Genomic DNA, 26488 nt, shown 5'->3' on the forward strand with positions numbered 1-26488 from the left:
AATATATGACAAAACAGTGAACGATTTTTGTGATGGAATGTAGGAACATTGCACAACATGACACATCAACATTTTAGATGGAATGCAGAAATATTAAAATGTTGCCAAGTGAATATTGGGGCTGATATGACAGTGCAGAAAGTGGCGCTTCCAAAATTATAAATAGATGATACAGATAGAAGTTATTTATACACCCCTACCTCTCAACATACACAATATGATGAATGCCATCATTGAGAGGTTGGCCAAGAATCACCAAACATCCAAATTGATCACTTATAGGCATGAGTCAGCATGCATCCAAATTCCTACTTTTTCTACCGCTCACGCAAGCCCAGTCGTCCATTTTGCAAACTTCTATACCTTCTAAGAATGGGGAATATCTTTTTATGATTTGATGAACCTGTATAAAACACAACAGCAATGAATTCTGGTGCACCATATAATTTAAAACCAAATCAGCCCAACAGAACATCCTAGATGACAATTAACAGAAGGCTGCGTTTTTAAAAAGAAAATCAATAATGACATTAACTAAGTTACCTGTTTAGATAATATACCAGAGAGAGCAACAATTGCTCCAAGCTTTGCACAAGAGATAATTTTCTCAGCATTATCTAATAGAGGATTTAAGAGTATATTTGCAATGACCACATCATACTTATCCTTGTCAGTAACAGTTTGTATCTCACTAGTGTTTTCTCCTTTTACAACTTCAGATGTCCCGTCGCCTGTGGAGGATAAAGTATTTTCGCTAGCAATTAGCTGCAGTTGTATTCTGTCTGGTCCAATGTTGTTTAGGGCAGCATTTTGATATGCTGATGCAATTGCTTCTGCATCTATATCAACTCCAACTGCTAAGGAAGCACCAAACTAATAGTACAAAAAGCATGTCAAAATTGGAAACGAAGATTCAGCTATACATAGATTACGGTCAACATAAAGAGGAAAACCAGAACCCAGGACTGCACTGTCCAGCTTTCTTAGATTGAACATAAAACTAAAAACCGCTACTGTGGTCTATGCTTACTTTTAAACAGTTTGTTTCAATCATGTTCAACTCTATAGTATGCTTACAATCAATTGAATACCTTAAGAGCTGCAATCGCAAGAATTCCAGAGCCTGTTCCATAGTCTAAGATGTATTCTCCTCCAGTTATACAACCATGCAAAAATGATAGACAAAGTTTAGTGCTGGCATGTTCTCCTGTTCCAAAAGCATGTCCAGGATTGAGAATTATATTTGTTGCTTGAGCATCCTATACAAAATTGAGAATTGGTCAGAAGAAATTCAATTACATTTTGAGCATTGAGTTAAATTTAATGCTCTCTAAGAAACAAAACATGCATGCCAGTACCTGATAAACACAAGGCGGCGAATATAAACTTGTTAGAATATATAAACTATATCTCATAAATACCTTGATATTATATTAGCATATCTTGAACTATCTCATATGATTAGTTTATTATCTTAGAGTATCTTTAAGATTAGTTTTCATTTTTCGTAAGTAGTATCATGATGTATTTCCCTATTTGATTAGGATTAGGAGTATTGTACTTCTATAAATAGAGATTAAAATTTAGTCCTTTGACCCAAGTTATCATAGTGCACATATTCAAAGTCATTATATCTCTCCTTCCTTTATCTATAACCCCATAAATGCAACATGGTATTAGAGTCTGGTCCCATCCTGCACAACTTTGTTGTTTGAGTTCCTAGGAGTTCCAATCTGCACTAAAAGTTGCCACTTGGAAGGGAACATGACCATATGATAGAAGGAGAAACAGTTCCCATCCTCGTGCCTATTTCCAAAAATAAAATTGATATCGATAGGTGATATGTTAAAAACAAGTACTGTAAGGCATAGTTGTTGGTTGCTGATCTGTTAATTACTGATCTGCGGCCATTAAGGCACAGGTCATTAATATGGAACAGCAATACAGATTTTATAGTTGTATTACATGAATACAGTTATACTTATTTATACAGTTATATAGAATATTTCTCTTGTAAATAGGAATTAATTTGAGTTAATTAGGATTTAGTTAGTTTCTTTAGTTACTTGTACTCTCTAGGCTATTTATATCCTATTCTATTATGTACAAACTCAATAAGAAATATAGAATTTCTACAGAATATCAGAGCTACAGTTCTGATCCGAAAGAAAGAAAAAAATTAGGGTTTTTCCATGAGGAAAAAACAAACAGCTCAAGCATCTCAAATGTTGATCCAAAGGCAGCGACTGGAAACAACACCAGTTATAATGAGACAATTCTCATTACTTGTTACAAGTTCAACGGACAAAATTATACACAGTGGTCCAGATCTGTCTGACTCTTCCTCCAAGAAAAGGAAAAGGAAGAATACATCACCGACGATGCTAAGCAACCAGCAAAGACGGATTCAAACCATGCAAAGTGGAAACATGAAAACAGTCTTGTGATGTCATGGTTACTCAACTCAATGGCAAATGATGTGGTGAAAATTTCATGTATTATGGCAATGCTGCAGAAATCTGGAATGCAGCCAAGGAGATCTACTCAAATGTGGATAACAACATTTCAGTCATATTTGAGATCAAAAGCCTCTCACATAACCTTCAACAAGGAGACTCTCTAGTAACGGAGTACTATCACACTTTCACAAAGTATTGGCAGCAACTCGACATCTATGCCAACACAAAGTGGAAGTGTCCGGAGGATGAAAAAATTTACAAAAAATTGATCGCGAAGGATAGAATCTCTCAATTTTTATTGGGACTGAATAAAAATTTAGATGAAGTAAGGGGAAGGATTCTTGGAACTAAACCTCTCCTTAGCATTCGTGAAGCGTTTGGAGAAGTAAGGGAAGAAAGTAGAAGAAAAGCTATGTTGGAAGTCAAAGTGCAAACATTGAAGGCTCTGCCCTCGTAGCAAGAGGCCTACAAAAGAAAGGTTGAGGATGGTGTGATCATTGCAAGCGTCCCGGACATACAAAGGAAACATGTTGGATGCTTCACAGGAAACCCAAGGATCTGAAACCACGATTCAAGGATAGTGCATATGTTGCTGTTGTTGATGAAAGCAAATCCAAAAGTACTGCAGAGGCAAGCCCTTTCAACAAAGAACAAATAGAGATGTTGTAGAAAATGATGCAACAAGCAATACAAAACACTAGTACTTCTTCTTCCACTGCTATTCTTGCCCAAAAAGGTAATTTTTCTACTGTCCTTCATGTTAATCACCTAAAAACAAACCAATAGATTATTGATTCTGGCACATAGGATCACATGACTGGTGACATCAATGTATTTACCAAATACACTCCCTGTCAAGATGGATCTTTTGTCCGAATAGAAGATGATACTATCTCTAAAGTGGCTGGTAAAGGTTCAGTGATTATCCTTAAAGATATTACTCTTGATTCAGTTTTACATGTTCCAAAATTAAATTGCAGCTTGTTGTCTATCTGTAAATTAACCATAGGATGTATTGCTAAGTTTTTACCAAATTTGTGCGAATTTCGGGATATGAATTCGGGGAAGATGATTAGCAATGCTGAGGAGAGTGCAGGCCTCTACTACCTAAGAGTTGAAGAACATACAAGGCTGCCCTTACGTGTTCATCAAAGAATGAGAATGATGTAATGTTATGGCATTATCGCCTAGGACACCCAAATTTTATATATTTGAAAAAGATGTTTCCATCATTATTAATAAAGATTCTAATTTTTTCAAATGTGAAGTGTGCGAACAAGCCAAACACACCAAGTCTCATTATTCGATACAACCTTATAAGTCATCTAAACCTTTCACCCTTATTCATAGTGACGTGTGGGGACCTTCACGAGTGAGCAATATTACTGGGTCAAGGTGGTTTATCACCTTTATTTATGACCATATAAGAGTCACTTGGGTGTTTCTCATGAAAGAAAAGTCAGAGGTAGGGAATGTATTTGAGAACTTCCATAAAATAGTTCAAACCCAATTTCAAAGCAACATTCAAATCCTAAGAACTGATAATGGAGAGGAGTACTTCCACCACACCCTTGGTACATACCTTGCCAAAAATGGGATTGTACATCAAACTTCATCTCCATATTCTCCCCAACAAAATGGAACAACAGAGAGGAAAAATAGACACCCATTGAAAGTCACTCGAGCCCCATGTTGTCCATGAATGTACCTAGCCATTTTTTGGGAGATGCGTTTCTTTCTTCATCATACCTAATAAATAAAATGTCCTCCAAAACACTCAACCTAAACACACCTCACCAAACCCTCTTGTCCTTTTATCCTTCGACCAAACTCATCACAAATCTCCCACCAAAGATTTTTGAAAGTACTGCATTTGTACATGATCAAAAGGTAAATCCCAATAAGCTGGATCCAAAAGCCATCAAATGTATATTTTAGGGATACTCTCCTACCAAGAAAGGATATAAATGCTATTGTCCTCAGAAAAGATAAATCTATCACACGATAAATGTCACGTTTTATGAAGGGAATGTCTTTTATTCAAAGGTTGTCATTCATGAGGAGAAAGTGACAATTGATGAACACCAACCTTAGGAAATTATTGTACCAAAATATGTCCCGCAATCTGTCCTAGAAACCGTTCCAGAAAATGTACCAGAAGCTGTCGCAGAAATCATTCCAGAAACTGTACTAGAATCTGTCCCGCAAGAATCTGCCCCAAAATCTAACCCACCGAAACCTGGCTCAACCACTAAAAATTCAGAATCTACCCAAATAATACTTGAACCTGAATTGGACCAGCAAGCAACCACTGTTGAGGTTACCAAGACAAACAAATGGAAGAAAAGAACAACATGAATACACAAGGAAGAAAAACAAGCTTCAAATTTTTAAGGAAGTAGAAACACGCACTCTTCTGAAGTAGAACCAAGGCTCGGCCCAAAATTCAGATTCTGAACCTACTAACAAAGGTAAATTACCATGCATTGACTCATCTTCTAATTTATTGGATAATGACACTTATGACCAGAACTTAAACTTACCTATTTCGATAAGGGAGTGAGGTCTTGTACCAAACATCCAATTGGGAACCATGTTTCTAGTGAAAAATTGTCGCAGAAGTACAAGAATTTCATCAACTCAGTGGACAACACCCACATTCCTCAAAACTTCTATGAAGTTATCATATTTCCAGAGTGGAAGGCTGCGGTTGTGGAAGAAATCAAGACACTAGAGAAGAATGGTACATGGCAGCTGTCACCTTCCAGATGGAAAGAACCCAGTTGGATGCAAATGGATATTCTCGGTGAAATATAATGTGGACGGGAGTATGAACAGGTATAAAGCTCGATTGGCGGCAAAATGATTCACTCAGTCTTATGGGGTGGACTATGAAGAGACCTTTGCACCTGTAGGAAAATTAAATTCAGTCTGTGTTCTCCTTTCCTTGGCGGTAAATTTGGATTGGCCACTTCACCAGCTATATATAAAAAATATTTTCCTAAATGATGAACTTGAAGAAGATGTTTACATGAGAATACCACCTGGACTTGAGACGTCAGAAAAATCAGGCAAGGTATGTAAGCTCAAAAGATCACTATACGGGCTCAAGCAATCCCCACGGGCTTGGTTTGATAGGCTTACACGAGTGGTTAGGATGCATGGTTTCTCTCAATGCCAAACAAACCACACAATGTTCTTAAAGCATTCAGAGGAAGACAATTTACATTGTTTACGTAGACGACATTATTATTACATGTGATGACTATACTGGAATTGAAGGGTTAAAATTGTTACTTGCTAAGGAATTTGTAGTCAAAGACCTTGGTCAGTTACGGTATTTTCTTGGAATGCAAGTGGTACGATCAAAATTTGGAATTTATTTGTGTTAAAGAAAATATACTCTTGACTTACTTCAAGAAACGGGGATGTTAGGATGCCGGTCAGCAGACACTCCTATGGAATCTAATGTGAATATAGGAGAGAAAAAAGAGAGTCCACAAATTGATAAAGAGATGTATCGAAGACTGTTTGGGAGACTTATCTACCTAACCCATACATGGCCAGATATTGATTTTTCTGTCAGCATGGTTAGCCACTACATGAACGATCCCAAAGAGACTCATATGAAAGCAGTTAACCGTATTCTGCAGAATCTCAAAAAGGCACCAGGGAAGGGCTGCATTTCAAAAAGGACACAAGCAGAAAAATAGAAATATTCACAAATGCAGATTGGGTTGGCTCAGTTATTGATAGAAGATCAACCAGTGGGTATTGCTCATTTGTATGGGGCAACTTAGTGACATGGAGAAGCAAGAAACAATTTGTGGTTGCAAGAAGCAGTGTTGAAGCAGAATTTAGGTCAATGGCTCATGGGATTTGTGAAGGATGTGGCTCCAAAGGATGCTTGCGGAACTACAAGTTCATACTTACCATGAAGTAAGTCTATTGTGTGACAACAAAGCTGCCATAAATATTGCTAAAAATCTTGTGCAATACGACAGGACAAAGTATGTAGAAATTGATAGACATTTATTGACAATGGATTAATTTCTCTTCAACACACACCCTCATGAAGGAAAGAAACTTGTCATTAGAAGAGGTTTGGTCGGAATGTCTGCTTTCTGATCAGTCCCAGGAATGTGCACAGCCTGCATTTGCTTGGCTAGAACTTTCTCCTCTCATACAAAAAACAGATCTATCAACATGTGTTTAGTTCTAGCATGGAGAATAGGATTGTGAGCCATAGCAACTGTACTTTCATTGTCACAGAAAATAACTGGGGAAGCTGAGGAAACTTTGAGCTCATGAAGAAGAGTTTGGAGCCAAAGCATATCAGCAGTAGTTAAGGCAAGACTTCTTTATTCATCTTTTGCACTTAATCTAGCTACCACAGTTTGCACTTGATCTAGCTACCACAGTAGATAGCAGAGCCAGAGCTAGACCTGCCATCATCAGGGTCAGCAGCCCAGTCTGCATCACAGTGTGAGAGTACCCACGGAAAGTGTATAGTTATTGAAATGATACAGGATGTAGTTGAAGTACATAGTGCAAAGTGCCCTTTTCACTGCCTGCCAGTGGGAATCCAAAGATTTTCCACGAAAAGCCACACCTAATTCACGAAATAACTGAGCACAGGTCTAGTGATAGTGGCAGATTGGAGAGCCCGCACTACTGACCTAAACAAAGTGGGATCATGATAGAACCCAGAAAATCAAAAGAAGAAAATGCGATTACTATTTATTCAAAATGGAGCTCAAATGCTCTACAATGGAAAACAACAGAATGAAAAGATAAACCAGAGTTCAAGAACTCCTACCCAGAACACAATGCTCCTAACCAGAGAGAAAACTCTCCTAATCAACTCTAACAACATTCTGCAATGCATTACTCACTTCCCTTCCCTCTCTTTTATAACAAAATTCCCCTAAAATCAGGGTGGGTACTAACTAACTCATATTCTCTCTGCTTTTACAATCTTCTAGAAATTGTGCTTGTGTAAATCGGGCCTAATTATTGGGTCATCAGACATGTTGGACCTTGGTGTCCTCTCAATGCCACCCCCTTATAAACAACCTTCTCCTCAAGGTTGGAAGTGGATCTATTTCCCTTTCTACAACCATAAGAAATATTAATTTGTTTGCAAACCTAACAGGAACGAGCCGTAGCTTGCTGACTTGTAATGGATCCGAAATAGCATTCAACTTATAGTACCGAACATCATTTCAGATTCCCCGAACCCTTCCTCTGTTATATACAAAATTTAGCAAACCATAGATTAAGGGAGAGTTTCACCAACAGCATTCATAAGCAACTCTGGCCATAAGAGCATTGAATGTTGCTAGAAATTTGCCTTCAAGGCTGGTAAATCTAATCTGAACTCTGTGCTGATCATTGGCTCGGTCAGGGCTTTTCTCTTTAGTAACATTAAACACAGGTTAAATCAGAAAATATTGCAATTGCAAACACCAGAAATGATGATCCTGGCTTGAACTTCACCATGTTATCAGTGATGGGCCCAGTAGTCCGAGCAATAGCAGACAAAAATGGAGAAGAAGAAAGCAAATTGGCTAAACTGTATGCTGCTAGTTCTACAACAGCCCAAACTGAAGTGCCTTTCCCATCATACTAACATTGCCTTAGATCTGAAACATTAAGTTTAGACTGATATCCAAGACACCAACTATCCATCTTCCGTTTACTTTCTCGAGAAAGTTTCCAACAACAGCCACAATGAAACCTAAATCTTTAACCTGCCCCTGACACAATCGAAGAGTGAGCTTCTGTTTTCTGCACATAAGGACAGGGGTTCTGATGAACCCTCTTGTATCTTTTTATTTCACTCGGGTAGTTCTCTTGGACTTGGTTCGTTAGGCCCAAATTTATAATTTAGACCCACATCATTGAATTCAGGCCAACTTCTAGGTGCTTCCCCCAATAAACTAACATTTAAGTTGACCATGACCCATTTGGTCTAAAATCAAACCCAAATTATATATTGTTCGTTCTACCCCTATTCTCTCTAAAGTCTTTAGAAAAGCAACAAAACGTACCTGATCGGCACCAAATGACTGTTGAGATTCCATTGTTCCCCACCGCAATGAGGTTGGTCATTGACATCTGTTTCTGTGCAGGAACTGAAGTTCGTAAACCCGCATTAAGTGGTTTCAGCGGCTTTGGTGGCGGTAAAAGAGAGGTCTATAGACATATGAGCTTAACACCTGCTTCAAATACCATGATAGAATCCCATAGGACTGAATTTTGATAGAAAATACAAAAACTCCAATTTTGTACTAAATTTATTTGTGAATTTGTAGAGAAAATACAAAAACTCCAATTTTGTACTAAATTTATCTGTAACTGACAAAGATAATTTTTCTTATTATTGATTAGAGCTGCCTGTGCTCTTAAATAGAATACAATATATTTAGGAAAGGAAATTCCTAATAAATACTTATCATTTCCCTCAATCAATTCTATAAGTAAGGACCAATAATTTCTATAAATACATACACAGCTAATCAAATCCTATTTATGGGATTTTAATCCTATTTAACTATAAAATATACCACTAATTAACACATGTACAGCTCGTTCTGACACTCCCCCTCAAGTTGGAGAGTGGATGTTACTCATTCCCAACTTGCCGATAATAGATTGCAATGTAGAACCACTTAATCCTTTTGTAAGAACATCTGCCAGCTGATTTCCAGTTGATACAAATGGTATACATATTGTCCCACTATCCAATTTTTCCTTGATGAAATGTCTGTCTACTTCGACATGCTTCGTTCTATCATGTTGCACTGGATTATGTGCAATGTTTATTGCTGACTTGTTGTCACAATATAGTTTCATGGGTCCATTCCATTCAATCTTTAGGTCTTGTAGAATTATTTTCAGCCATAGGAGTTCACAAATACCTAAAGCCATAGCCCGAAATTCTGCTTCTGCACTTGACCTCGCAACAACGTTTTGTTTTTTGCTCCTCCAAGTCACCAAGTTTCCTCCAAGAAAAGTACAATATCCGGATGTGGATCTTCTGTCATCTACTGATCCAGCATAATCAGCATCTGTATAGGCTTCCAAAGTAATTCCTTGACCCTTTGTAAATAGAATTCCTTTTCCAGGAGTGCCCTTCAAGTATTGCAAAATTCGGTAAACAACTCTAAGATGATTTTCTTTGGGATTATGCATGAATTGACTCACCACTCCCACTGCATAAGCTATGTCTGGCCTAGTGTGAGATAAATAGATTAACTTTCCAACCAACTTTTGATAGGATTCTCTGTCCACAGTTGCATCTTCAACAAATTCACTAAGTCTGTGATTTTGTTCAATTGGAGTTTCTACTGGTTTGCATCCCAATTTACCAGTTTCAGATAATAAATCCAGCACATACTTCTGTTGAGAGATGAAAATACCGTGACGAGAGTGTGCCACTTCAAGGCCCAAAAAATATTTTAATCTGCCCAACTTTTTTACTTCAAACTCTTTTAGCAAACACACTTTTAGGCTATCCATTTCTGCTTGATGATTTCCTGTTACAATTATATCATCCACATAAACAATTAGTGCAGTAACTCCCCCTAAGGCTGAATGCTTAGTAAACAAAGTGTGATCTCCCTGACTTTGTTTATATCCCATATCTTTCATCACAGTGGTAAACCTGCCAAACCAGGCCCTAGGGGACTGTTTCAGTCCATAAAGGGCCTTCCTTAGCTTACAAACTTTGTCTTTCTCAAAGTTAAACCCAGGTGGGACCTCCATGTAAATTTCCTCTTCAAGGTTGCCATGTAGGAAAGCATTCTTGACATCAAATTGCTGCAAATTCCATCCATAGTTAGCTGCTAGAGATAACAAAATTCTGACAGTGCTCATTTTTGCGACAGGAGAGAAAGTCTCATGATAGTCAATCTCATATGTTTGTGTGTACCCCTTAGCTACTAGTCTTGCTTTATACCTTTCTAGTGTTCCATCGAACTTGTATTTAAGGGTGAATACCCATTTACAGCCAACAAGTTTTTTGTCATTAGGAAGCTCTACTAACTTCCAAGTTCCATTTTTCTCAAGTGCATCCATTTCAACTTTCATAGCTTCTAGTGCTTCGGTAACATTTTTTGGGATAGCGGTAGTGTTTAAATGAGCAAGAAAACTTCTATGATTGTTGGACAAATTATCATAGGATATAAAGTGAGACATTGGATACCTTGGCCTTTTTGTACATGCTCTAACATCCTTCCTTATTGCAATTGGAAGATCTCTAGCATCCATGGATATATTCTGCTCCTCTAAATCAGTCCCAACAACTTCAGTTTCAGGGGGCACAATTTGCTCCTCTAAAACAGTCTCATTGATTACAGTTTCAAGAATTGGGTCAGATTCTGGGACTTGCACAGGTTGGATAATAGGTGCTGCCCTTCTTGTGTAAACTTGTAGTGGACGAGTAGCATTAGAAGTCTGTAATGAAGTGGTTATAGGACTTGACTCGGGAGTCTTGGGCATAAAAGAAAGGTCTTTGAACAAATCATCCTTATCTTCGATGCATTCCTTCTCCCCCTGAAGATAAGGTTTGGAAAAAAAGGATTCGGTTTCGACAAAAGTGACATCAATAGACACAAAATTCTTTTTTGTTGTAGGTTGATAACACTTGTAACCTTTTTGGGTAGGCGAGTAACCAAGAAATATGCATTTAATAGCTCGGGGATCAAGTTTTCCTCGATGTGGAGAATGAACATGGACAAATGACACACACCCAAAGATCCTAGGAACTAGGTGGTTTGAAGTTTTGAAATTTGGGTAGAATTTGGAGAGGAGCTGAATGGGGCTGTTATTCTGAAGAATTTGAGAGGGTAAGCGATTAATCAAGTAGGCTGCAGTAAGAGCAGCCTCCCCCCAATATTGTTTTGGAACATTTGTGTGGAATAAAGATGCTCGGGTAACATTGAGAATATGCCCAATTTTTCTTTCAGCCATCCCATTTTGTTGTGGGGTGTGGACACATGATGATTCATGAATAATACCATGTTCAGTGAAAAAGGAAGACAATGTTTGATTAAAATAATCTTTGGCATTGTCAGAACGAAACCGTTTAATGGTAGTCTCAAATTGGGTTTTTATCATTTGGAAAAACAATTTAAATATTTGAGTGACTTCACTTTTTTGTTTTAAGAGATACATCCATGACACTCTAGTACAATCATCAATAAAAATGACAAACCAACGGGCCCCCGATATATTTGGGATATTGGATGGCCCCCAAACATCACTATGGATTAAGGAAAAAGGAGTAGACATTCTTTTATTATTATTAGGAAAGCTGACACGTTTGTGTTTAGCAAGTTCACAATCATCACAGTGAAAATTTTCTAAGTTTATACCTTGAAACAAGGTGGGAAACATATTTTTGAGAGTGCTAAATGAAGGATGACCCAACCGGAAGTGACGCAACCAGATTTCTTTATTGAGGGAAGGAATAGATTCTGACAACAAAGACAGTGGAAGTTGACTCTTAATGCTACTTGTCTCACGCGCTTCCATAAGAAGGTAGAGCCCATTGTCCTCTCTAGCAAGTCCAATCATCTTCCCCGTTTCCTGATCCTGAAATTTGCAAAGTGTAGGAGTGAATGTTACCAAGCATTGTAAATCTGTTGTAAGTTTGTGAATAGATAACAGTTTGGCAGATAATTTGGGCACATGCAAGACATCTCTCAACATTAAATTTTGACTTAGTGGAATATCTCCCTTTCCTGCAACAGTAATAAAAGTGCCATCTGCAGTGACAATCTTTTTATTACTTGGACACGGTGTGTAAGAGATAAACTCTGTAGAGGAATGGGTCATGTGATTCGTAGCCCCAGAATCAACAATCCATGTCCCTTTTCCTGTAGATTGTAAAACACTAAGAGCATAGGGATGAGAACTACCTGATAATGCCATGGAAGAACTACCTGTGTTTGTGGGTTTGACTAAAGAGTCTAGTAGTTCCCTTAGTCTTGTAATTTCTTCTGAATTGAAATCTGCAGTAGGTTTGGAATGACTTTCCTTGACAACACTTGATTGGACCAAGTGGACATGTGCTGGTCCTCCTCGTTGAATGCCTTTGGTGTTCCAATTTCGGTTCTGATTTGGCGGTTTTCCATGAAGTTTCCAGCATCTGTCTTCGGTGTGCCTTGGCTTCTTGCAGAAGGTACACCATAGAGAATCCTTGTTATCCCCTCTTTCAATCTCCATTTTGGGAGCTCCTCCGGTTTGCCCGTTCTTCCATTGGTCAATGTTCTTCTCTCGACTTTGTGCTACTAAGGCTGAACTTTCAGTTGATTGAGGCTCCATCATCACTCCTCTTCGTGATTCTTCTGTTCGAAAGGCAGCCATGGTTTCATTTAGTGAGGGTAACTTTTTTCCGAGTACTTGAATCCTTATTGGATCAAACTCATTGTTCAGACCGGTTAAGAACTTATAGATTCTATCCTTCTCCTTATAATTTTTTAGTAAAGTAGCATCTGCAGTGCATTTTGCTTCAAAATGTTCATAGTGATCCAACTCCAACCATAGATTTTGTAGAGTTTGGGCATACTCACTAATGGACTGATCTCCTTGCTTGGTAGTTGCAATCTTCATCTTAATTTCGTAAATTTGTGCAGCATCACCAACCTTGGAATAGTTTTCTTTACAGCTGTCCCACACCTCTTTGGCAGTCTTCATGAATATGCATGCATCACTAATCTCAGGCACCATGGAATTCCATAGCCATGATATTACAACAGCATCTTCTTCATCCCATGCAGCAAATTTCCCGTCTGTAGCTTCTGGAGTATCCTTTCCAGTAAGATGATTCAATTTGCCCTTCCCCTTTAAAAAGGTTTGGACAAAATGAGACCATTTGAGGTAGTTTTTACCATTGAGACGAAGGCTAGGTTGAACATTTTTCAGCTCAACAGAGCCGGTGTTTGGGGCAGGGGTATTAACTGGTTCAGACATTCTGAATTTTGTTTGGAAAAACGGCAAGATAGACCGTAAAATAAAATCGGCAATGCAGGCCGCACAGCGGAAACAATGGCAATGCAGGCCACAATTTTTAACAAGCTCCTATGGATTTTGGAGCTCTGATGCCATGACAAAGATAATTTTTCTTATTATTGATTAGAGCTGCCTGTGCTCTTAAATAGAATACAATATATTTAGGAAAGGAAATTCCTAATAAATACTTATCATTTCCCTCAATCAATTCTATAAGTAAGGACCAATAATTTCTATAAATACATACACAGCTAATCAAATCCTATTTATGGGATTTTAATCCTATTTAACTATAAAATATACCACTAATTAACACATGTACAGCTCGTTCTGACAGTAACCAAGTCGTTACACATATAGTTTATTTATAGAGTTAGTTGGGTTTAGACTAACCCAATAGCAGTCCATAACAGCTGTAACATAATGTAACTGAAAGCAAACAACCTAATAGTAATTACATAACAGTAAGTGGTAGTAGCAGTCTGGTATGCATACACTGTATTATACTGAGTTTTGTCATCTTGCAAAGCATGTCAGAGTCACTTTTTTCTAGTCGTATTAATAATGAATTATGTATCCTTTAGGTATTTTCCATCTCAATGTTCAGCATTTGAGTCGTGTTCCTACTGTCGTACGTTATAGGTATTTTTATGTCGCCTTTATTGCCGACTTTTAAAGATGTACCTCAGTATTTTTAATGAAATATTGTTCAGAAACAAAAGACTATTTCTTTGATAATATAATTCACATCACATCTTCCAGTGATGATACAAAAGACTATTTCTTTGATACTTTGATTTTACTTGTGGTGTTTCGTCCTTGACTTCTCAAAGGTCTTCAATCCCCTTTGTAACCTTCAGTACATCAAGTTTCTAGTTTCCATATGACAAAAAGGATCTCAGTTTTCATTTAAATCTAAGTTCTAATCTTATGAAATTTCATCTTGAACTTCGACATTTTTTCCATATTTTTTAAGGTGATCACATAAAGAATGTGCTTTAATTCTAATATTATATCATGAAATAAAATATTAAAATATAATTCTTAATTTATCACATTGTAATTAAGAAAGAGTATGATCAGGAAGGAAAAATAAGAAAATGAGTATTTTACTCTTTAAGTGACAGAACTTTAGAGTTCGGTTCTAATCCTCTCCACTAGCTTTGATCTATGATTTTCAATCATTGCAACATTAGAATTCAAAAATGGACTAAAGTATGTGGTGTGCAATCCTTCATTTTTATTCCTTTTTAAGCAAAACAAACGGACCAACAAAGCCTAACTCAAAAAAGTAACACAAATTTTTATAGAAGCTGGGGGAATAAAGAGAGTTCACATGTATAATCAGCAACCATAGCAAATTATCCACAAATAAAGTTTAAGATAGTCATACAGGCGGAGTACTCCACTCGGGCACCACCCACAAGCCTTTAGTAACTTCTACTGGAAGAAATGATTCCTGTAAGCATAAATAGATAAGTTTCATAACTTAGTTTCAAAAACAAGTTCTAGCATGTACAATTCTCAGCAATATTAGGGAAATTAAAAATAGAAAACACCGTACACCATTCAAAAATATTAAAGATTTCCAGTAAACTGCTGGTGTAAGAAAAATAAAATGTTCAAATATAACAAGAGAACAGACAATGAAAATAAATAAAATGAACAAAATAAGCAAATCAAATTAACCTGGGATCTCTTTATCCAGTCCTCCTCCTCGATAGCTTTAATTTTGTACCTTGGTTTCTCCTTGAAACCAATAGAATCAAACGCATGGGAAATATTTAAATTTATATCCTCACCTTCAGGATAGATAGAAGTAATGCAAATCTGCAGAAAATAACATTCTTATAAAACTCAACCAAATGAGTAATACTACTACTTACTTTCTACATTAAGTTTAAGAGATGTTTATGAAATACGGTAAAAAGAAATAGTGTGAAGAATAAATATCCTCTGTTACTAGGCTCCTACAGAAAATACTAAGAATTGTTGTTTGGAACCTTGCAGATTTTCAAACCTCCTAATAGAGTTCGAGAGAAAGTAGAATAACTTCATAAGTACCTCATCTATTGTTTGACAGACATCATTATGATCCATGCTAACAGAACTTGCACCAAAGCACAAAAGAGCTTCTCCAAGCACATCCTTGTGAGCACAAAGAAAAGATAAAGTCCAAAATTTCAGAGGGAAGAAAGAAAGAAAGAAAGAAAAGAGCAAAGTAATTACTGCATTATCTTTAGGACACTGAATCAGAACCGAAATATATGGTGTTGAAACCTTGTGTGGTAGAGCGGTGGAAGATGCTGCTGCAGTGTGAATTTTGAATTTGATTGGGATGTTATGGGAAGGCCAACAGTAACTAACTTTGTGGTGGTGTTTGAAGAGAAAAGGAAGTGATGATGAGACTGAAAGAGAAGAAGGTGATGAGCGCATTATAGGGCAGGATATGGCCGTGGAATGGGCGCCAAGTGTGCATGTTAACTGTTTGAGAAAATGCCCGGCCGCCATGGAAATGAGACCTTTCCGTTAGTGTGCAGTTTAAATGTGTGTTTTTTTTTTAAGTGCGTCATAAGTTTGTACTCCGATCATATTTATAATGAAAAAAAATCTTTTTAAATTTATTGAATAACTCTTAATATATTATATTAACTATTTAATGAATTTAAAAAAATAATTTTTTCTTATAGAAGCTGAGGATACATGTTTTTAAATCTTAGGTTATGGTTGGTTATAGGGCACTCAAAATTGATTTTTGATTTTTTTAGAATTAATTTTGTAAAATTCATTTTGTTTAAAAGGATTAAAAAGTTAAATAATTTATATTTGGATAAATATTTTTAAAATTGAGATAAAAAATAAATTTCAATAATAAAATAATTTAGAACTACAAATCATAATTTTAAATATAATCAATTTTAAAAAATATATAATTTATTATACTCCAAAGCAACAAACATGTTAAAATCAATTCTAGTCATCTGCTGAAACCTGATAGCACTTAAAGGTCTAATTGTTTGTTTCAAACCAAAATTAAGTAAATTTATTTGTGAGGAATAGAATTTTTTATAAACAAATTGAATTAGAATGAGTATAAAAGATACTTAACCTTAATTAAGAATAAGAAGAAAACACAACCTACTAAGGGGCGCATTAGATTTTCACTCCTCTCACAAATGAGATATGGAACACTTAATGAGATATGGAACACTTAAACTTAGTTACAATATTCATCCTAACTAATAAACCACCTTTAAATAAAATGGAATTCATGCAAAGCCACAAAATCCAACAGGTAACACACTAAAAGAAATAATGTGAATCTTCCACTAAATTACTCTTAACCATCTGACAGAAAAACATTAGATGAGAGGGATGGAACTCATTTCGGAAACAAAATGAAAACTCAACCAATAAATATTTTGTCTGAAACTTTCGAGTTGATTTTGCAAGGCAAAAATAGATGATTGTCATCTTCATTGAAGCAAAGGGGACAAACCAAATTAGACGCTCTTTGAATAATTTTCCACTTTGCCAATTGAAACTTCATTGGAATCCGATTATGAAATAGCTTCTAACATAATGTTTAAACTTTTCTCGTCAACTTTGTCTTCCAAATCTTGCATAAACTCCTCAAACACAAGTCATTTATTGGGACAGACTCGCAAATCAGATCTGAAATGATCATATAGATATTTTTGTTGTTTTATGTGGATGACATCCTCATAGCAAGCAACAGTGTCTAGGATGTAATGAAGGTAGGTTGAACTCGACAAGGAGTTCGACATGAAGGATCTGGTAGTTGCCGTCAGGATTCTTGGGATTGACATCTAGAGAGATAGAAAGCACTCGATATTATGTTTATCTCAAGAGACATACCTAAAAAAGATTATCAACAAATTTGATATGTTGAATTCAAAGTTTGTTGTAACACCGAGAAATCCTCAATTCAAGCTTAGTACGACTCAAAGTCTTAGTACTAAAGTCGAAAGAGCTTATATGAATAGCACTTTATATGCTAGTATAGTAGGTTCTTTGATGTATGATATGGTTTGTACGAGGTCATATGTGACACCCCGATAAAACAAGATAATTATTTAATTTAAGTTAATAATATATTTATTAATTTAATTAAATAATTGGAATATTATTATTGGAATTATTATTATTATTGGGTTATTATTTTATTTGAATTAAAGTTGGAATTTAGAAAAGGTCCCATTTAGTAAAAAGGTTATTTTTCACGTGAAAAGGAAAAAGGGACAGAAAAGTGGAAAAGGGCAAAGAGAGCCAGAGAACAAGGGTTGAAGAGAGGAAGAACTTGAAGCTGCAGGATTCGCCGGATTAACTCAGGTAAGGGGGGTTTATCATCGATTAATGGGTATTATGGGATAATATGTAATGGGTAGTGATAAACCATTGAGTTACCTCTGATTTGAATGATGTATGATGAAATTGTGAACTTTTGGATGAACGAAATTGGATTATGATTGAGAGGAATTCGTAGGGATTAGAGGTAGAAAGGTTAGCAATTTGTGAAATCGAAAGTGTATGATTCGTGTTAGATGATATGAATGAATTGTGTGTAAAAATTGGATTGTAGAAGGTTGGAATTGAGGGATCTCGTAGCAGAGAAAACCCATAGCAGATCCGGAAATCTGGTTTCTGGTCATACGCGTATGGCACTAGGCAATACGCGTATGAGATGGCCTGGTACGCGTATGGCACTAGGCAATACGCGTATGGATGAGGAAGATGAGGTTTTGAACGTGGTTTGGTCTCTGTTGGTACGCGTATGGGGAAGTGATACGCGTAGCATACGCGTATGAGATGGTGTTACGCGTATGGGATTTGGTCAGGAGATGGGCCATACGCGTATGGGACTAGGCAGTACGCGTATGGGCAGGATTGTGATTTTCCTGAGCTGTTGTTGTGCAGTTTTTAGCTGTTCAGCTGAGTAACGTAATTCAGCTGATGTATGATATATTAGGGATCATTTCCCGTTGTTTTGAGTAGTATAGGCATTAGTAGAGTGTGCTAATGCTGTGATTGATTATGTGGTATGACATGATATGATTATGTGGTGAATATGTTGATGATGTATGATGATATGCATAATGTTGTGAATGTATTTATCATGTCTGAAATTATGTACGGATTGTTTTATGGCTTAGAGTGTGAGCATAGGTCCATTGTAGATTGTTGTTGATGATGTTGCATTGCTAGGTGAATTAGCATGCATATTGTGGCCTTTATGGTGGTAGCTAATTCCCATGGTGAGGAATTAGTGATGTTAGTCATTTTGGACTGTTGTTGATGTTTGCATGCTAGGTGATTAGCGTGCATAGCATGGCCCATTTGGGGTGGTAGCTAATTCCCATGGTGAGGAATTAATGAGTGAGTCACTAGGTCTCAAATGAGTGGGACTAGTGGGCTTGGTAGCCGTGCCTGGATTTGGACGGTGAGGTTGAACTATATGTTCACGAAGAGTCGGTACCGCATGCATGGAGTCTCATTGCATAATATATGTATGGCGTATAATATGAATGGATGTATTCCAATATTATACGTGTATTTGTGTTGATATTGAGTATGAGTATGATTTGCATTGGTATTGAGTATGATGTTTGAGTTGATGTACCGTTACTGAATGTGTTATGTGATTAGGGTGATTAATGTGTTAAATTACTTAACATGACATGATATTTTATAATGCTTATTATATTGATTGAGGAACTCACCCTTACAACTATTTTTCAGGTAACGAGCAGTGATTGAGTAGAAGCTAGTGCTTGGAGTCTAGTGTAGTCTCCTTAGTGGGTCATGCTCTGGTAGATGTAACATCGGGATGGGATGTTTTAAATGTTTTAAATGTTTTATTGTTGGTTGTGAACCAGTTACATGTAATATGCTACATGTTTTGAATGATCGATTTGATCTGTATCCGCTGCGTATTATGCAAATGTTTTATTTGATTAAATAAATGAGCATGACAGGATATTTTGGATAAATGAATTGTGTGACACCCTTAAGGGCATAATTACTCTGATGATATACTGTTATTTTAATTAAACATTTGGGGTATTTTAGAAGGGTGTTACATTAGTGGTATCAGAGCATAGTCGGTCGAGTCGAGTCGTAATTATTCTGTTTTCCCTGTACGGGATAGGTGTTGTGTAATGTCATACGGTGAACTGGACTTTTTTGGATTTGTAATCGCAATGTCGCGGTTAGCAAGAGTCGCCACCGACTTTTCTTTTATCCCATAAGGAAAGGTGGAAAAGAACAGGAAAGACCTTAATTTTAAATTCTCGGGTTCGGGAGGTACTTTATACAAAGGGAAGGTATTAGCACCCTTTGTATCCATGGTTATCCATGGGCTCTTAATTGCTCAATCATTTATGTTTTCTAGTTTGAAAAAGGTGGTTGAGAAAGGTGTGAAAAATGTTTTGAAAATGAGAATTTAACTTTGTAATGATTCTTGCATGAATGTATACAAAGTGGTTATCTCGTTTAGTTTTTCGAAAGTAGTTTAGAAAAATATAACTCGGCAATGATCCTAGTGAGGATGTATGCTAAGTGGTGATTTTCCAAAAAAGGATGTTTGAAAGGTGTGAGGTGAAAAGTTTTTTTTGTTATGAATGAGCAATTAAGGTTATACCTATCCGAGGTCTTTCCGGGCATTTCCTATTCTTATGAGGGTAAAACTGTCCTTACTATTGAGAAGTAAGTAGTTTTAACCTGGGGATGTAGAAGGGTCATCGTAGGGTCATCGATAGGTCATTGAAGGCAACAGTTGTGAGGATACCTTAGCATTCGAAGGGACTATCATCATTTAACCGTAGGCTACACCGAAGGGTCATCGAGGGACAAAATCGTGTTTTCGAAGGCAACGTCCGAGGGACTATGATGATTTTACCGAAGGGTCTTTGCTAAGGATATCCCCATATTCGCGGGACATGACCGTATTACGTAATCGTAGGGTAATAAAGAGAGGTCCGATATCATTTATTTAAAGTCCATGTTTTAAGTTCATTAGGTAATTATGGTGATACCGCATTAAATCGATACATTAAAATCAACACATTAAGGATCACTACATTAAAATTAATTAGGCAATCAATATGAATCTTCACGTTAAAGTGAAATAATTTAGAATCCCTCTCCATGAGGCTTCCCTAGCGGCTATTTCTTCGGAAGTATGCTAGCCTTTACACCATGAACACACGGATTAAAGCATCGAGGTAAAATACAATTGGAAATTGCACCATAAGATAAATATAACAACCAGGAATTTAAGCCAAATAATGCAGAATCATCATCAGGTAAACATGAAATGGGCAGCAAAGAGACAAAGCAGCCCCTGTCCCGTTCGCCTCTGCTTCGCCTAGCGAAGGCTCAGCGAAGGCTCGCTGCGGGCTCGCCTAGCGATGAGCTAGCGAGCGGCCACGGGTTTGAAATTTGAGAACATTATGACCTCAATCTGCAGCGTGGCTTATGGCATCCAACACATAATTATATGGTTCAGTTTCACAATATTCAAGCATATTTAAATTCTCATGCAAAACTTCAAATACATTTATAAATTCAATTATAGTATCATCCACAAGTTAAGAACATGAAGCGGTACCACATGCCAAATGAGAATACAAAGCGATATCACATGCAAACTAAGAAACTAAAGCGGTACCCCATGCAAAATAAGAACATAAAGTGATGATCACATGCCGATTAAGAATCCTAAATCGTATGCCAAATAAGAAACTAAAGCGATAATAGTGATGCAAACCTGTTTGCAAATCGGGTTGCAACCTTGAATTGGCGAGCCGGATTGAGTTGGGCGGCGGTAGCTTCGGAGCGGGCAAGCGGCCTTCAGGGTTTCCGCCTTCTGAACTCTTTGGATCAGCAGGGTTTCAGTGCTAGGGTTTCCTCTGGATCTCTGTGTGAGTGTCTCCGTGTGAGTGAGTCCGTCTCTGTGTCTCTTTTTCGTGGCAGAGGAGCAGGTATTTATAATAGTGGTAACGGTGACCTAATGGGCTTAAAATGAGGTCCAAAACCTCAAATTCTCGCAAGCTTCGCTAGGCGAAGGAATTGCTCGCCTAGCGAGCAAACTAGGTCTGGGCTTTTTCCTGGATCCAACGCTTCGCTGGGCGAGTGGCATGATGCAATGTTCGCTAGGCGAAGGAGCTGCTCGCCTAGCGAGCCAGCTGTTTTGGGCCGCCTGTGGATTGGGCCTGTTGTGAGTGGGCTTTTGTCCATTTGATATCAGTGCCTTGCAGAACAGGTCAGAGGGTCTTGGAAAATGCTTGGTAATGCCAACGGGCAAATTTTGGGGTATGACAGCTCCCCCTGTTCAATATTCTCGAACCGAGAGAGTAGAATGGCATGCGCCGTTCGTGGTCTGGAGGTGAAAGATTATTGAACACTAGAATGCCCCAACAATTTACGCTTGTCAATGAGTCTTGATGGAGATGGGCTTAAAGATGCCATCTAAGAAACTTGCTGAGGAGATTTCCAGATTGTGTCGTACGTTGGACGATATCTAGAGACATGGGTGTCACACCGGGTCATACATCAGACCGTTTAGTGAGTCATCCATTACGCCGTCGACTTCGCTGGGGAGTCAGAGTGTGCTATATACTGCTAGAGATATGGGATCAGCATGGATCGTATGTTAGACCGTGTCTGAATACCGGAGTGAGTTGTTCATTAGGCGGATGACTTTGCTGGGGATGAAAGATCAGAATGGATCGTACGCTAGATCGCCTCTGGGTTGCAGAATGGGCCGTCCGTTAGGCTGAATCTGCTGAAAAGGGAGTAGTCGTATACCAGACCACCCTTCAGAAATGTACCTGTCCGAAGGTAGCATCTGAGTAAGGGAGTAGCCATATACTAGACTACCATTCAGGAATGTACCTGTCCGAAGGTAGCACCTGAGAAAGGGAGTAGCCGTATACTAGACTACCATTCAGGAATGTACCTGTCCGAAGGTAGCACCTGAGAAAGGGAGTAGCCGTATACTAGACTACCATTCAGGAATGTACCTGTCCGAAGGTAGCACCTGAGAAAGGGAGTAGCCGTATACTAGACTACCATTCAGGAATGTACCTGTCCGAAGGTAGCACCTGAGAAAGGGAGTAGCCATATACTAGACTACCGTTCAGGAATGTACCTGTCCGAAGGTAGCACCTGAAAAAGGGAGTAGCCGTATACTAGACTACCATTCAGGAATGTACCTGTCCAAAGGTAGCACCTGAGAAAGGGAGTAGCCGTATACTAGACTACCATTCAGGAATGTACCTGTCCGAAGGTAGCACCTGAGAAAGGGAGTAGCCGTATACTAGACTACCATTCAGGAATGTACCTGTCCGAAGGTAGCACCTGAGAAAGGGAGTAGCCATATACTAGACTACCGTTCAGGAATGTACCTGTCCGAAGGTAGCACCTGAAAAAGGGAGTAGCCGTATACTAGACTACCGTTCAGGAATGTACCTGTCCGAAGGTAGCACCTGAGAAAGGGAGTAGCCGTATACTAGACTACCATTCAGGAATGTACCTGTCCGAAGGTAGCACCTGAGAAAGGGAAGGTTTAACTTGGTCGTACATTAAACCATACTTGAGTTGTTGAAGGTCAGAAGGGATCGTACGCTAGATCGTATCTGAGCTGGAGGTCCAAATGGGTCGTACGTTAGACCGTATTGGAGTTGTTGAGAGTCAGAATGGATCGTACGTTAGACCGTATCTGAGTTGAAAGAGTCATATGTTGGGCTGAATCAGAATGAACCGTACGTTAGGCTGTATCGGATACTATTTGTTGTATTTGCAGCGAATATCTGAGGTGGGCTTAGAGATGCCACCATTGGGAGAATGTCAGAATGAATGTTGACAAGGGGTATATCTGAAAGGTGTAGCTGAACCCTGAATGTAATTGATACAGATGTCCGTCTGAATGGACCTTTGGGTTGATTGTATCAAGAGGATAATTAACCTGAAAAATAAAATTAGCTTCATGCCATGTCATGATGCATGAGATGTTTTATGCTTGCGAACCTGGTACGCATGTGTATGCCTGTATATATTATGAAATGATGTAAAGTGTATGACGCGGAATGAAGTAAATGTGAGCGTTGTATGCAGGTATGTAATATGAAATGATGTAATGAATGCATTAGGCGTCTGAAACATTCTTCCAGGGGATACTACTGGGGAGATAGATCTCAGTCTGCTGGTCGGAGGCATTGGTATTGATGGCCCTTCCTTAGCTGGGGATTTGGGTTCTGTCCAACGGGGCCTGGCTGGGGATGGAAGGGATGACCTTTCGGTAGGGCGGTGCCGACCTCTTCTGGGGAATAATTGGCGTTGCCGGGGAATCGAATTAGTAACAGCCTCCTAGGAAAGCGTGGTTAGACCTTCTCCTCGATCCTGAAGTCGTGTAGTAATTGCTATTGCTATTTTAGGCATGCATTTTTGTAAACATTGGTCATATTCAAGTGCATAAGTCAATTCAAATTAAATCAATGGACGTTTACGCAATCAAAACAGAAAAGGTAAAAACAAAAGCATCTTTTTGGAAATGAAATTGTATTGATTTTGAAAGAGGGCCTATAAATAGGCAATTTGAGTACAAGGAGACGGAAATCCTAGTAAGAGGAAATTGTCAAGAAAAAGAGAAAGCTATGCAGAAAAAGTCCTATCGATTCTAATTCCACCACTGTCATTATGTCTTCAAGCATCTCATCTCCTGCTGTCGGATAGAAGTGATTGGCTTGTTCAGTCCTTGGAACTTGGTTGAAGCTAGCAGAGAACGGGACATAGTCATACGCTTTAATCCCTAATTTTTGCCTGGACTGCCTTTTCAGGTTTTCAGTCCACCGGGATACCCCTTTTTGCCCAAGCCGCCTTTTCAGGTTTTCGACTTGCCGGGTATACGTCTTTATATATTTATCCCTAATTTTTGCCCGAACCCTTTTGGTTCGCCGGGATGCCCTTACTTTTGCCAAGGTACGTCGACCTAGCGGGTCTCTGTTATGCGTAGTATTTTTTAACTATGTCCGCGTTCACAGGATGCGGGAAGTCTTCGCCATCCATTGTAGCAAGTATCATGGCTCCACCAGAGAATACCTTCTTAACCACAAATGGCCCTTCGTATGTGGGAGTCCACTTGCCTCTGGGGTCCCCTTGTGGAAGAGTGATACGCTTGATCACCAAGTCGCCTACCTGATACACCTGTCTCTTGACCCTTTTGTTAAATGCCTGGGTCATGCGCTTCTGATATATCTGCCCGTGACAAACAGCCGCAAGTCTCTTCTCATCAATCAAATTTATCTGATCGAGTCGAGTCTGAATCCATTCATCCTCGTCTAAACCCGCCTCTTTCATGATCCTTAGAGAGGGAAACTGAACTTCCACTGGTAAGACGGCTTCCGTTCCGTAGACCAAAGAGAAAGGAGTTGCCCCTGTCGAAGTGCGTACTGAGGTGCGATAACCATGGATAGCAAATGGCAACATCTCATGCCAGTCTTTGTACGTTACTGTCATCTTTTGTATGATCTTCTTGATGTTCTTATTAGCAGCCTCCACGGCGCCATTCATCTTTGGCCGGTACGGAGAAGAATTATGATGCTTAATTTTGAACTGCGTGCAGAGTTCAGTAATCATCTTGTTATTCAAATTAGTACCATTGTCAGTGATAATTCTTTCAGGGATGCCATACCGACAAATAAGACTATTCTTGATGAACCGTGCCACCACATTCTTGGTGACAGAAGCGAAGGAGGCTGCCTCTACCCACTTCGTGAAGTAATCAATAGCGACGAGAATGAAGCGATGTCCATTAGAAGCCGTAGGTTTAATCTCTCCGATCATATCGATGCCCCACATTGCAAAGGGCCAAGGAGCTGTCAACACGTTCAATGGAGCAGGAGGCACATGTACTTTATCCGCATAGATCTGACACTTGTGGCAGGTTCTGGAGTGATGGTGGCAATCAGCTTCCATGGTAGACCAATAATACCCTGATCTCAGAATCTTCTTGGCCATTGTATGTCCATTAGAATGAGTCCCGAAAATACCGCCATGCATGTCTCCCATAATTCTTTCTGCTTCCTTTCTATCCACACAGCGAAGCAGAGTCGAATCATGATTACGTTTGTATAACACTCCATTACTCAGAAAGAATTTAGCGGAGAACTTCCTCAGGAATTTTCTGTCCTTGATGGATGCCCCTTCAGGGTATTCCTGAGCTTCTAAATATCTTCTTACGTCGTGGAACCAAGGTTTCTCCTGTACCTTCTCAGTGTTAAGTCCATAACAGTATGCTGGTTCATCTAATCGTCCAATGGCAATCATGGGAGCTTCGCTGCCCCATCTGACTCTGAACATAGATGACATGGTAGCTAATGTGTCTGCCAGCTGGTTCTCCTCTCGTGGAATATGTTCAAATGTTATTTCTTCAAAGTATGGGATCAATGTCATCACCTGCTCTCGATAAGGGATGAGATTCGGATGTTTGGTATCCCATTCTCCTTTGATCTGACTAATTACCAAGGCTGAATCTCCGTACACACTCAAAAACTTGATTCGCCAATCTATAGCAGCTTTGAGTCCAAAAATACATGCTTCATACTCAGCCATATTATTGGTACAATGAAAACATAGTCTAGCAGTGAGAGGCGTATGGTAACCTCCAGGAGAAATGAGTACAACCCCAACACCATGGCCCAATGCATTAGAAGATCCATCAAAGACCATAGTCCATCGGGATCCCCATTTGGGTCCTTCATCTGGTTTAGGTTTTTCATTATCAGCAACAAACATGACATCCTCATCTGGGAACTCAAAATTCATAGATTGGTAATCATCCACCGCTTGATGAGCCAAATGATCATCCAGCACGCTTCCTTTGATTGCTTTCTGGGTAGTATACTGGATATCGTACTCTGTTAAGATCATCTGCCATCTCGCTATTCTTCCGGAGAGGGCAGGCTTCTCGAACATGTATTTGATGGGAT

At 38.6% G+C, this 26488-nt stretch overlaps 1 protein-coding gene across 3 annotated transcripts; it reads right to left on the bottom strand.

The window, feature by feature from the left end:
* Positions 1–127: 127 nt before the first annotated feature.
* LOC127075472 (uncharacterized) lies at positions 128–16046 on the bottom strand. Of its 3 annotated transcripts, none has more exons than XM_051016941.1 (7): positions 15708–16046; positions 15543–15626; positions 15168–15308; positions 14872–14937; positions 1092–1259; positions 544–873; positions 128–403 (listed from the first exon to the last, which is right to left on the bottom strand). In XM_051016941.1, exons 1-7 carry the CDS (start codon positions 15987–15989, stop codon positions 290–292), a joined length of 1185 nt encoding a protein of 394 aa, XP_050872898.1. In that variant the 5' UTR covers positions 15990–16046; the 3' UTR covers positions 128–289. The 3 variants fall into 3 exon arrangements, with proteins under 3 accessions (XP_050872898.1, XP_050872899.1, XP_050872897.1); XM_051016942.1 differs by having other exon boundaries at positions 15759–16044; XM_051016940.1 differs by having other exon boundaries at positions 15543–16032.
* Positions 16047–26488: the final 10442 nt, after the last annotated feature.

The sequence above is a fragment of the Lathyrus oleraceus genome, chromosome 4 (assembly GCF_024323335.1).
Source record: "Lathyrus oleraceus cultivar Zhongwan6 chromosome 4, CAAS_Psat_ZW6_1.0, whole genome shotgun sequence".
Classification (NCBI taxonomy): Eukaryota; Viridiplantae; Streptophyta; class Magnoliopsida; order Fabales; family Fabaceae; genus Lathyrus; species Lathyrus oleraceus.